Source organism: Mirounga angustirostris, unplaced genomic scaffold (genome assembly GCF_029215605.1).
Source record: "Mirounga angustirostris isolate CCGP_5_RB_7025 unplaced genomic scaffold, mMirAng1.0.hap1 SCAF_5, whole genome shotgun sequence".
Lineage (NCBI taxonomy): Eukaryota > Metazoa > Chordata > Mammalia > Carnivora > Phocidae > Mirounga > Mirounga angustirostris.
The window spans coordinates 66,635,702-66,649,987 of NW_026991713.1; the positions used below are offsets into that span (position 1 = coordinate 66,635,702).

The 14,286-nt window shown below is 37.7% G+C and overlaps 1 protein-coding gene across 2 annotated transcripts in view; it reads right to left on the reverse strand.

Annotated features, from left to right (window-relative positions):
- ARID2 (AT-rich interaction domain 2) overlaps positions 1 to 14,286 on the reverse strand; it is a 162,755-nt gene that overhangs the window by 31,242 nt on the left and 117,227 nt on the right. For both annotated transcript variants that reach the window (XM_064591359.1, XM_045873582.3), the window contains exons 15-16: positions 11,362 to 14,228; positions 2,915 to 3,063 (exon numbers count right to left, since the gene is read on the reverse strand). In XM_064591359.1, coding sequence (XP_064447429.1) covers positions 2,915 to 3,063; positions 11,362 to 14,228 — 3,016 coding nt within the window. The remainder of the gene's footprint in view (positions 1 to 2,914; positions 3,064 to 11,361; positions 14,229 to 14,286) is intronic.

Sequence of the window (14,286 nt, forward strand, 5' to 3'; positions counted from 1 at the left end):
TGGATACTCCCTGGAACCTAGACTAAATACCATTTCCCATTAAAAGACCTCCTTGGACAAATTTGATTCCATGTATGTGGCAGGAACATTTTGTCTAACAGAGAACAAGGAAACTGTCAAAAACCTATTAAGATCACTTATATTAAGATCAACCAAAGGAGCTGGGAACCAGCATGAATAGGCCTTTACTGGCTAAAGACAGGACAATTTGAACATCAAGAAATAATAATTGCAATGGACTAAAATACCTCAAATATTTTTAAATTCGTAAGTTCATTTATAATGATACTAAAAACAAAAACAAACAATCCAAACTTCATGGGACACCTTTGAAGAATACAAGTAAATATTGCAATATTTTGAAAATTGGTAAATGAGAGCTATCATAAATAACCTATCTAGCCTTTTCTTTAGGAACTTACTATTTCTCAGAGAAATCAAAGAGTTGGTAAGAGGGGGGCGCCTGGGTGGCTCAGTTGGTTAAGCGACTGCCTTCAGCTCAGGTCATGATCCTGGAGTCCCGGGATCGAGTCCCGCATCGGGCTCCCTGCTCGGCGGGGAGTCTGCTTCTTCCTCTGACCCTCCCCGCTCTCATGCTCTCTCTCTCTATCTCATTCTCTCTCTCAAGTAAATAAATGAAATCTTAAAAAAAAAAAAAAGAGTTGGTAAGAGGGGAACATTTACATTTTACAACTCTTAATTGAATGATGGATTTAGGTGATGACCCTCAATGGTTGTTGACATCACAAAAAAAGAGACAAGATATTACATATCTCCTGATGGAAGTACACAATGCCACTTTTAAAATGCTCTTCATAAAACTGAAATAATTGCGAGAAGAGCAAAGGGAGAGAGAATCTGAAGCAGACTCTGCGCTGAGTGCGAGCCTGATGCACAACTCTGATCGAACGACCACGAGATCACAACCGAGTCCGCCGCTTAACAGACTGAGCCACCCAGGTGCTCCTGTACTGAAACTTTTCTAACCATCCCAGCACTGCATTAACTGTCCGCTATGCTGCCAACTCTCTTTTTATAGCACTTATTTATACCATAAATTTGTTTTTGGATGTGCTTCTTTAAAAGCTGAGAATGATCTTTTTTATTTTTTTTTAAATATATCTTTTTTAAGATTTTATTTATTTATTTGAGAGAGAGAATGAGATAGAGCGAGCATGAGAGGGGGGAGGGCCAGAGGGAGAAGCAGACTCCCTGCTGAGCAGGGAGCCCGATGCGGGACTCGATCCCAGGACTCCAGGATCATGACCTGAGCCGAAGGCAGTCGCTTAACCAACTGAGCCACCCAGGCACCCCTCTTTTTTATTTCTAACTCCAAGCACATACACCCTCCAGGAGGGTACTTGGTAAATATTTGCAGAATCAAACTGAATTAAAATTGTAGCATCTAAAAATGGCTTTAAAAAATGACAAGCTCTGGGAAGCCCTGCTGAGTCTTATTCAAAAAAGACTTCCAAAGAGGAGGCACAGATCAAATTTTGTAGCAAGACGGGAAATCGTGTTGTGCATTTAGGCTCATTAACTCTTCCAGCAACTTTTTTTCTTGAAATACTATAAGCGCTTCATCTAAAGCAGCTATTCTCAAACTTTCTAGTCAACAAACAGTATTAGCTGACTACCTACTCCATCAGCTTCCATTTACATGGAAAGACAAAAACAAAATCTGAAAAAAGTAAAGAATACAGTTGACGATGGTGAAAATAGTTTCAAATTAACTTACAACATAAACAAAACAAGATGGTCAAAATAAACAAATCAAAGAAATAATCGGAGACCACCGAAAGCACGGACTTGTAAACTACCTTTTGATAAACAGATTTTACACTATAATCTAGTACACACCTGCCTATATTATATACATATGAAACTGGAAACAATAGTTACCTTTACTACCATGATGGAATCTGATATATTTTGTTCATTTTTTTTTTTATTGGGAACAAAACAAAACCAGCAAAAACCCACAAGTAGAGATCTGACAAAATGATTTCATGACACCACTACTGGGTTGAGATTTAAAGTTTGATGAACACTGTCCAAAGAAATTGTGCATACTATTAATAATCCCTAAGCTACAGTGATAGCCACAATCCCACAACAAACCTGTATATGAAGTTTACCATAAAGTATGTAGTATATCATAAAAATTATGAATAGCAAATACAATTTTTAAAAGAATATGGTAATTTCTTCTATCAGTTAAAGTGAAATGGAAATTTGATATCCATAAAGTGAAGGGTATTATGTCTATTAAGACAAGTGCCTTAGTCCTATACCTCTAAAAAAGTGACAAAGCAAAGGGTCTTGGCTGAGCTCTGTTAAAAGAACTATTTTACTTAACCAACATTATTCGCAAGTATTTTGCAAGTGTAAGAAAGCCCTATTTTAGGAAGTTCAATTCTACTCATTGTTCATCTTAGTTATTAAATTGTAAGATGATATGGCTTTAAAAATAATTTTCATGGGGTGTCCAACCCAAACTCAAATTTAAGACTAATCAGTCTTCCTAAAAGATTATTATCTTTAAGTTGCTACAATACAGAAATTCAATAGCTGCCACCAACATCAAGTCACTTTAAAAAACCTATCTCTTTTCATAGTCAAATATGAAATCAAATGCTTAGCTGATTTTCTTTTGTTAAAAGCTAATACTGAAACACATTCCCCAATAACCTACCATTAGGCAATGAAGCTCTTTCTACCATTTATATAAATTTCTTAGCTTAGGTGCCACTGGACCTACATAAACATCCCTCTTAACAGGAAGTATTTTTGCTAAAAGACTTCAGTGGTTTCAAAAGAAAATTTTCACGAAAGTATAGATGACAGAAATGTAAATATAAAAGCATTCCAGAACAAAGAGCATTTATGTGTATCAAATAAAATTGCCATTTACTTTTTACAAGACTGCCACAGACACATGAAGTTGTGTCCAGGTTTTCTCACTGGATCCCCTTGCTGACTAGATGCACTGAATGGAGAAGGCTGGGAAGTGTTAGGCTGGCTCTGCACTTGCACAGCTGGTGAAGGCGTCAGAGGAGTGTTCTGTGAAAAAACACAACCACGTAGTTTGTGAGGTGACACTGAAAGACATTCGTATTTTATAGTATAGGCATAAAATGATTATAATGACGATTATATGATTACATTGATAGTTATGCACTTCCAACAGAAAATTTACATTTGTAGTTAATGATCATTTTTTAAAAATTCTTTAAAAAAGATAATTATTTTTATAAAGATAATTAGGAAGTCAGGTTCTTTTATTTCATCTGAACCACAAAGGTAAGATCACATTGTTACTGTTACAGGATATACATTATTTAGAATTAAGAATTTTTAGATTAATAAAATTAGGCAGAAACACAATTATAGATTAAAATGAGGAATAAATCTACTATAAATGCACCCATTTGATTTACTTACGTACATTCTGCACAAGAACAAATCAATTGCAAATTATTATTTCTTAGCATATTTTTCCTTTTAGATTTTTTAATGACTACAACATAAAACAATCATAGCAAAAAGCAAAGAAAATTTCTGATGTTAAAAATGAATTAACCGTAAGCAGAATGTTGTAAAAATTATTTCAGAGTAAGCCATTTTAACTTTAGTCTTTAAAGTTGTTCAGTTACAGCTTTTGATGGACAATACAAGTAAAAATCCTAATTGTACACATAAGTCTTTTAAATATAAGCTATGTTTTCTTCTTCTGTATTCCATCCCTTTCTCTCTGAAAAATACATAATTATAATAAAGCTTAAAAGAATTTGAGGCAAAATATTTTCTTTGAACCTTAACTCAGATTTTATTCATTAAAAAATGTATCACAAAGGGAAAAATAATATTGAATTTTTCATATAGAAATGGTAGCACACCATTTTCAAAGCACTGTTTAATGGCAATAAATTTAAACTCTGGAAAATATTAAATATACTTGTTCACTTATAAAGTAATATTGGTTGCTGCAAACATCAGATTAAAAGCCATAAAAAGTAGGAAAAAGACAAAACACAGTAAGGCTAGAGCATAAAAATGAAAAAAAGGAGAATAAAATGCTGAAAAAAAGTTTAGAAATGTGAAGTCATAAGAACTTTGGAGTTCCAAGCTCTAAGAAAAAAAAAAATCTACTTTTGGGATGTGATTGAAGTTGTTTCCATAACAGGGTCCCGCTCTTAAGATTTTTCAATATGGTCAGTGAGAAAACATATACATGCATATACATGCATGAAAAACAGGTGTCATGGATACGATGTGGACTTTCTAGCTTGACACATCAGTACTCAAACTTTCAATTTGCTCTTTAAACTAGTTATGTGACCCTGGGCAACCTGTTTAACCTCTGTGATCTTCAGTTTCCTCATCTATAAACTGTTAAGTAATGAAATCTAGGGTAAGGAATGGTGGGAAGAGACTAGAGAAACTATAGACGAAGAGCCTAGGTCTAGATTCTCAACAAATGGCAACAGTCACTATTATTATTATTATGCTAGAAGTCCAAACAGAGAAGGGAAACCATACTTTGGAGGAAAGATAATGAGTTTGCTTTGGGGACACTGACAGATCACCAACTACAAATGTCTATTAATAGAAGTTAATGCTGGAAACACGTATCTGACAATCGTTCACCTGGGAATTCTTAAAGCCATAAAAACTGATGCTGAGAAAGCACACAGAAAAAAAAAAAAGAGGATCAGAGACAAAGGAATGGAAGGTAACATTAGAATTAAGTCTATCAAAAGAATTACTTAAATTGCTTCCCTGAAATGAAAATATTCAATAAAAATCCAGGAAATGCTAATAAGAGGGAGTAACCAAGAGGATCCATTTCAGCCAAATACAAATATTAAGAGAGTAACAAGTTACAAATATCCCAGAATTTTAATTAAAGGGTAAATCTGCCAGAAGCATCAAATTCCCTCAGATTGAACCTTTTGGTTCCCTATACTATTACTGTTTAAATTAGGTATTTTATTGAATATCTTGTCATGTATTTGTACATTAAGCTTATTTTTATTTTCATAAGTGCTAACAAATCTTTATCCTATCTTTTTTTTCCATTGTGGAACTCTTATTTGGTGTCACACAGAAAATGTAACAAGGAATCACAAGGTATTTTGACCCCAAATGTGAATGAGGGATGTGGCAAGGATGACTGAAATTAACCTAAGCTATTAAATTAAGAATGAATAAAGACACATTAACCAAATGCAACATATAAAAAACTTGTGGATCTTAATTGAAACGAGTTGTTTAAAAAAAAACAAAACAAAAACCATGTTGTTTTTAAAAGACAACTAGAGGGGCGCCTGGGTGGCTCAGATGGTTGAATGTCTGCCTTCAGCTCAGGTCATGATCCCAGGGTCTTGGCATCGAGTCCCACATGGGGCTCCCTGCTGAGCGGGGAGCCTTCTTCTCCCTCTCCCTTTGCCTGCTGCTTCCCCTGTTTGTGCTCTCTCTGTGTCAAAAATAAATAAAATCTTAACAAAAAAAATAAACGACAACTAGAGAATAATGAACTGGGTGTCAGATAATATTAAACACATTACTATTTCTGTTGGATGTGATTTGGTATTGGAGAGAGAGATCTAAATAGTTAAAAGTACTCAACTATTAGAGAAACGGATTCTGAATTATTATTGGCAAAATGCAATAATGTTTGATATTTGTTTTAAAGTACTCCAAGAAAAAAAAAATGATAGTGGTGAAGAACAGATGAAACTAAAAAGGCAAAATGGTAATAATATTTTAAGCTAGGTGATAGATACATGAAGACTTATTAGCTCTACTTTTGTATATGTTGGGGAAATTTTTACAATAAAAAGTAAACAAATGACAAAAAGAATTAAATAGGTCTAAATATATCACTGAAACAAAAAGAATTAAAGTACTTTTTTTAAAAAAAGATTTTAAAGCAGGGAGCCCGCAATGGGGCTCGATCCCAGGACCCTGGGATCATGACCTGAGCCAAAAGCAGACACTTAACCAACTCAGCCACCCAGGTGCCCCAAGAATTAAAGTACTTAATAGAACATACCAAATGAGAAATTCCAAGAGTCATATATCCTTTGACCGCAGGGGTTAATATTTTTAGGTTTCCTCTTGTTATTAAAAAATTACATATTCCTGGGGCGCCTGTGTGGCTCAGTCAGTTAAGCATCCTATTCTTGATTTTGGCTCAAGTCATGATCTCAGGGTCGTGAGTTCCAGCTTCGCAATGGGCTCTGCACTCAGTTCGGAGTCTGCTCAAAAACCTCACTCTCCCTTTTCCCCTCTGCCCCTCCCCCCTCCCCTCTGCCCCTCCCCCCAATAAATAAATACATACATAAATAAAAATTAATTAATTAGTAAAAAGAATTAGGTCTTTACATGATAGTGCAAAATATATTTCTTTTAGGATGTGTAGGTTTACTTTTTCTTAACCTTATTATTGACTATGAATTGCTAGATCATTAGCCATAACCCTAACTCAAATGTAAATGTAAAAGGTTTCAAAGTCAAAGTTTTTGGAATGATCCCTCTTGAGGAATATTCTCATCCACTCTATTGAGGAAGAGCTATTTTTTTTATATTACAGGTTTGTTTTTTTTTTTCCAAATCAAAGCCACAAATCCAGCAGTGAGTGACCAGAAAAGTAAAATTACACAAAAGATGCAAAACAACTATGTGATCTATTCTGCAATTTAAATTAACTAAAAAAGTTAATGCAGCAGGGCGCCTGGGTGGCTCAGTTGGTTAAGCGACTGCCTTCGGCTCAGGTCATGATCCTGGAGTCCTGGGATCGAGTCCCGCATCAGGCTCCCTGTTCGGCAGGGAGCCTGCTTCTCCCTCTGACCCTCCCCCCCTCTCGTGTGCTCTCTGTCTCTCTCATTCTCTCTGTCTCAAATAAATAAATAAATAAAAAATCTTAAAAAAAAAAGTTAACGCAGTTTTATTAATGCTCTTTTTGTTAAAAAAAGAAATTTTAACTTTGCTTTCTTCTATCACCTTTTCAAGAGTATGCTTTCCTCTGTCATCTTTTCAAGAGTAAATTATGGCTAAAAATTCTAGATTACAGTGATAATATTTTTTTAAGATTTATTTATTTGAGAGAGAGAGAAACCACACAAGCAGAGGGAGGGGCAGAAGGGAAAGAATCCTCAAGCAGACTCCTCGCTGAGCACAGAGCCCCAAGATCATGACCTGAGCTGAAATCGAAGAGTCGGATGCTTAACCGAATGAGCCACCCAAGCGCCCCTAGAGTGATAATATTTTCTGATCTAAGACTTGGGATTTGAGGCTCTTAAACCCTTACGTTCTTAATACTAAACTTTAAAAACCTTAGAAAGATGAAAATTTAAACACTTCAATCTGCGTTAGAAGATACAAATTCATAGTCTAGTCTCAAAATTCTTTACTAGGTAGTAATGAAACACTGTGTTCAATTCTAGCTACATTTTGAAAGCCACTTATAAAATGGAACTCACTGAGATAAATAGGATGATGAATAAACCAGACACCCTGACATCTAAGATCTAACTGAAGAAACTGAGAAAGTATATTCTACAACATAGGCAACTAAGGAGAGATACTCTGAAGACGTCGTAGGGAACAAAAATTTGATTTACTCTAAAGGTGACGTAAAAGTGATCACACTTAGTCTAAATGTACAGATCTTTTAAGAACAGAATTAAGGCAATTACAGAAATCACTGGAAAAGAGATCTTTGTGAGTGTGGGAAAGTAACTTCAATTCTTAAAAATGAGGGTTTGGGACAAGATAATATCTAAGATTCTTTCTGCTCTAACATTCCCTCATGTTCTTAAACTAGCAAGTTTTTTACTCTTATGAAGTATAAACCTCGATAATCAATACATACCAAGACTGGCTTATAAGGACACATTGAAATGCAAACAAAAAATTATGTTTAGTGGTAATGCCTTTCTTAGTTTTTACAATGTGCTACTACTCTACAAATCTAAGCAGTAGTACTCTTAAGAAAATATTGAAATAATTCCTGTGGCTCTTGCTAAAATGATCTTGGCTATGACTAAATGCTGCCCCCTTGAGGCTACAGATCTGCTTTCTGATGGGTTGATTAACTTCAAGCTCTTTATCAAAGAAGGGACCAGGAAGGTACCAAAATTGAGTGTCACATAGAACCATATCAGCAATGATTCCTATGTGAAGGACACGGAACTGAGGAAAGGCACATATAAAACACCTTAAACAAATACATCCTTAAGAAAACTATTTTTATATACAAGAATTTAGCATGTCTTCAGATCATGGGATTAACAGCTATTGTTCTGTTCTGTTCAACATGTGTTTTACATGCTCCTGAAAAAGGCAAATCTTTAGGTAAATATTTATAATTATTTTTCTTTCTTTATTCATTTTTATTTTTTATGTGCCAATCTAGTTTTATGCCTCCAGAAGATACCAATTCATGAACAGATATCCTATAGCTTGCAAATACAACAGATTGAAAATAAGCAGCTACAAATAAAGAAGTTTGCCTTGAAATAGGTACAATTTATTTTGTATGTACTTATACGTACCACCCAGCTAAATACTACTTGAACACAAAAACTGTGGTTATATCATTTGCTTTCATAGATCTGTCTCCTTTTCTGTTAATTTTTTTTTTTCTGTAATGAAATTAATATAGCTGATTAATGGGAGTGAAAGGAAACAAAATTGAGAAAAGAAACATGAAATAACATGTTCAATGGTAGTAGGAAGGATTACCTGTTGGCCATTCTCAGCAGGGACATTTCCCTGCAGTCTTTCCAGCCCTGAACATTCTGCAAGTCTGAAAGTCCCTCCTTGGGGTCCAGGTGCCTCCTTAACATCCCTAGACCCCTTGAAATGGTAGAAATAATAAGGCTTGGCTGAAAAATCACATTTAAAATCCTCTATTTCATCTACCCCTTTAAAGCACCAATTCAAATAGTGAATAAAATGATGTTAAACCAAGGTCTATATAAAAGAAACCCGAAGAATCTGGGCAACAATGGAAATGGTTTTCTATTAGTAGGCTCTTAAGAAGGCCAACAGCTGACCCTTCAAAAGGAAATTTATGATCCCATCTTGAACAGTTGATCTTTTTTAGCCTTTATAAGTACTTTATTCCCATATATGAAGGTAAAATACTGCTGTACTATTACTGAGTGCCTAACTATGTAGCAGTCACCCTGCTAAGTGTTACACGTAAGAATCCCAGTTTTTAATTCTCTCTCTCATAGACACATGCATGCTATCTCTTTTTTCCTTGCAAAGTTTTAAATTTCTACATGCCAACCAAACACTAATTTTAAAAATAAAGAATGTAGCCATTTTTAATGGACTATATTCTTCGGGACAATATATATTAAAAAACACATTTTTCATATTAGGAATAAAATGTAGTAATTTTATGGCTTGAATGAGATACATATATGTCCAATGTGTAAAGAAAAAAGTTTTAGCATTCATGTCCTAAAATTATAATTTAATGCTACTCACATTTTGTAATATAATAGTTCAAATAATCAGTATGTTATATATAAAAGGGCTTTCTAGAACTTTTCAATGAAATCTTGTAAAATAGTGGAGAAATGGGTTAAGAGAATGAATCTTTGTTTCAGACACACACCCAAGTGGTTCAGTCCTGGAACCACTTCACATTAGTTGGTGACCTTGGGCGAGTTATTCTGTAGCTTGGAGCCTCATCTCTAAAACAGTAATAACAATTTTTACTTCACAGAGTTATTTTAAGGATTAAATGAGAAAATGCTTTAGTACCAAGTTCCTAACACATGTCCTAGTCTTAACAAGTATTCTTGGTTCTTAAGTATCATTATTGAATATAATCACACTGGAAAATTAAGGACGCACAAAAAAATGAGGGTTGATAATTCCACAGTAACGGAGTTTTTCTCTCATTTGGCTTAGTCTGTAACTATTTAGGATTATAAGAGAATCTGAGAGGAAAAAACAGTCAGGAACATAATCAAGATGAACTGAGAAATTATAAATATAGGAAAAAAAATACATAAAAATCAGCTTTACTGAACGCTTAACTATATGCCAGACACTGCACTACTTTAAAAAATTTTTACTGTGTTTAATAAATGAAAAATTCAACTTGTAGCAGTTTGTCTGAGTAAAATTGCCTTAAGTGTTCTTCGCTAAAACTCAGTCCTAATTATTGCCATGTACACATCAACTAAAGAATACTCAATGTATTTAGGTACCTTGCAATAAAAATAAATCCAAGCAATACAGTAATAATGTATGAATTAAAATCTCCTTATGCCCCCCGACAGCACTGTCCAGTTTTATCCACTCACATGAAAAAAGATGCACATCAGTGGATGAACTGCTCTGAAGCAAGGGATTCTTTGTTCTTTCATCTTTCATTTTGCTCCTCCCTCCACCCCCAGATTTGGTACTATTGCCAACAATGGCCATAGATCTGCTGTAAACCCCAAAAGCGCAGAGAAGAAGCCCAAGTCAGAAGAGTGCCAGCAGAGTTGGCAATAGTCACAGAAGGCTCTGGCTATGTAGTACTTAGGAAAGAGAATGAAGGAAAAGTCATCCAGGAAATTAGGTTAAAGACAACTGCTAAGCAAACCCCTAGTTTCAGTGGAAACAGCACACAAGATTGACCTGAAAATCTTTACAGGCAGAATGAACCCTCAATTCAGTAGCACTAGTCCTAGAAAACACTTTTATTTACTACAGGGTACAACAGAGATTGGAGAGACTATTAAAGAGGGGATAACAGAAACATGACAGTAGGGTAAAGGAGTAAGAAACACAAAAGCAAGAATATCAGAACAGCTGAAAGAAATTGAAATTATAATACTTTTTAAAGAATAAAGGCAACTAAGTCAATATAAAAATATAACAAGAAGACACCTGATAAAGTACTTATGGGAGTCATCTTTTTTACAAAAGAATGGTGAAAAGAGCCACAAAAACACAGTCGTGTCAAAATCAAATACAGAACCTCCGTTTTGAAGTGCTCTTAGTATATCCTGCACCACCCCCAGCCCCCCAAAGGAGGCCAAAGGAGACTAACTTACAATTAAAAAATTCCCCAAAAGATGTCAGATTAGCAAGTGCTCCTCTATCTTGGGTCTAAAAATTACTAATTTGGGTCTATAACAAAATTGAAAAGATTCTTTAAACCATGTGCTAAAGTTAACAATTGAGACGGTTGTTTAATATGACAAAAAACACCGAAAAATAGGAGCGTGGGAGTCCGAGTACACTGGTGAGCTGACACAATTAACTCTTCAAGATGAGGCAAAGACCCGACAGTGCACATTCCCCTAAATTCCTATTTCCAACGTTGACAGCAGAACGACTTACCTGGGGGACCACACTCTGTCCATATGGCGGCGGATGTTGCTGCTTTTGCTGAGCAGCACTTTCTATTGCTACTTTAGCTACCGTGCTGGGGTCGGCTCCTGCCGGCACGGCAACCATTGTTGCGCTGCAGCCAGCATTGTTGGGGTCACTGATTGTAACAATCCTAACTCCTACTTTATTTGGAATTCCTGTGACTGTTTCCCTATCGTTATCCTCTGCCGGCCTCTTGACAGTTTTGCATTCTGCTGTGCCATTTGTAGACCGAACGTCAGATGACAGGGCCTGAGAATGGGACACTCTTGATCCTGAGTGGGGAACTGCTATGATCTGATGCCCCTGTATAACAGAGGTTGTAGAATGTGGAGAGACAACTACACTTGGGCGTTGCTGAGGCACATCTGAATTCAGACTTGAAGCTAGAGGTCCGTTAGGCAAGTCAGCACCACTAAACTGCGGTGCTGCCGCATTTGGAGCCTCCTGCAAACTGCTCACAGATGGCGAACCACCCAAAGTTAATACAGGTCCATTCGAAATTCTTTCCAGTTGATCACCTTTGGCAGTATCTTGCTGAGTGGCATCTAAAGTCCCTTGCGGTTCCACTGGAGATATCTCACCATTTCCTACATGATTGGAAGTTTTGTGATTTGGAATGTTTTTGCTTAAATGAGAACCATCTCCCTTATCAAAATCACAGATTCCATTAACTAGAGGTTTTTTCAAATCACTTTTGATATCCGGCATATCCATTTGTTCTGAGTTCTGTTTTCCAGATGTTCCATTCTCACCTAATTCTAACGATGGCCCATTACTGATTAGTGAGCACTGATTAGCCTCACTTTGAATTTTCCCTGAGTTTGAAGGAGGTAGACTTGAGTCACTGTACTTTCTCCCATTTAAAAGACTTCCCACCTGCATTTCATTTTCCTTTGTATCCCCATTGCTGGTGCTCGTGGTTCCTCGTCGGCAGGACGGGTTCTCCATGACTTCAATTTTACGTTCATGCACATGTAAACCTGTTGCTTCTTTTGCTTCTTCCTCCTTTTGGCAAATGATCTTATCACCTTTGAATGGGGGAGTAGCAGTAGTACAGGATGGTTGTCCAGCTGGAGATGTCTGAGTGGCTGGAAGCGTTTGCACCTGAAGTCCAACTCCTGCCTGTGTTCCACTCATGGTAATTCCTGCTGGAGCAATGAGCTGAGTTGCATTTCCCTGACTCACAGTTGCAGTTGCAAAACTTGTATTTGGCACAACTGTTATGGTTACCTGGTTGCCAGAAGTCCCTTGGAAAATGGTGGCTGGGCTGTTCGAAATCAGCGGGCCTGGCAGTATTTGTAAGTTTGAGATGGGCACAGTTTGCACTCCCCCTGTGGGTGGCATTGCACTTTGGACCAACTGAACGTTTTGCTGCCCAACCAACAGCTGCTGAGCTGAAGATTGCCCCTGCACGCCAAAACCTGCTGCTTGGTTATTGGCCACCTGGTATACCACCTGAGGGCTAGGAGCTCGTGCATTATTAGGAGGAGGAATCTGTGGAGCCGGGAGAATTAGCTTACCACCCGGTGTCGAAGGACCACGCTTTGGAAGCAGCAGCTGTTTTATGAGACTTGACTCCCCAGAAGCAGGCTGACCAACGCCTGCGTTCGCCTGCTGTGGCGGGACCTGCATCTGTACTTGTTGGGGCTGCTGAACCTGTACTTGTACCTGCTGTGGCGAGGGTGCTGGTGAAAGCTGCTGCTGCTGCTGCCTTTTCACGGACAGCATCTGACTGACAGTAGGAGGTGGTCCCTGTGACTGAGCGGTGGAGGAAGATGACATGGCGGTAGGGACTTGGTTATTAGTAGCTGGGACAGGTGATGGCGAGGAACATGGAGTTAGGTTTGGCTGCCCCGTTAGCTGAACTGTCTGACCAGCTGGAAGAGCTGCTGGATTAGCAAGAACAATTTGGTGAATGGCTGGTGTGTAAGTCTGACCTTGTTGAGCTGGCTGGCTTACAATCACTACACTTTGTTGGGCTGGCTGCTGTGGTGGTTGAATGGGCTGCTGCTGTACCACCGTCGATGAAACCTGCTGCGAAGGGAGAGGTTTTGGTGCAATGTTCTGAAACCCTACCCTTGAGGGCTGTGGGCTTGGGACACCAGCAATGGTAACCATCTGTCCTGCAGCTACCTGAAAATTCTGTACTGAAGTTGCTGAGACAATATTGGATGCAGAAGTTGTCACATACTGTGAAGGTGCTATGATAACAGTGTCTTGCGGCTGGCTACCAGCTGATGTCTGTTGAGATGAAGTTTGCACAGGCTGGGGCGATGTGGTGATTAACTGCTGACCCTGTGAAACTGTAGAAGTACATGCTGGGATGTTCTGTACTCTGCCAAATATATGACTCTGTGGGACAGCTTGCTGAATTACCGTAACAGGAGCGCCCGAAGGTATCTGCCCTGGTACCACTGTGTGCAAGGGAGACTGCTGTGGAATTACAGACGGATGATGAAGCAGTGTCTGGGAATTTACCACTGTAACAGGCTGTGGCCCTGTGCTGTGGTTCTGAGCCACAGAACTCGGAGCAGCTCCTCCTCCCACAGCAATGCTAACAGGAACTGCTGTCTGGGAGAGAGAATTCTGGATTACTGTAGCCTTAACGACTTCACAAGGAATTGGAGCTTTGTTTTGAATGACAGTCACTGGAGCATTTTGCTGCTGGTGGGTATGAACTGCAGGATTTGGTGGAATTCTTGAAACAGTCTGTGCCACAGTATGAACACCTTGTACTGGAAAAGACATTTGTGTTGCAGTCAAATTTGAAGATTGGTTGGTAACAGAAGTCCTCTGAAAATGGTTTCCTACAGTTTGTGGTCCATGAGGGATTCCTGAAAATAGGAGGGAAAAGTCAAAATTCATAATGAAATGACTGAAAAGCTGCATGTA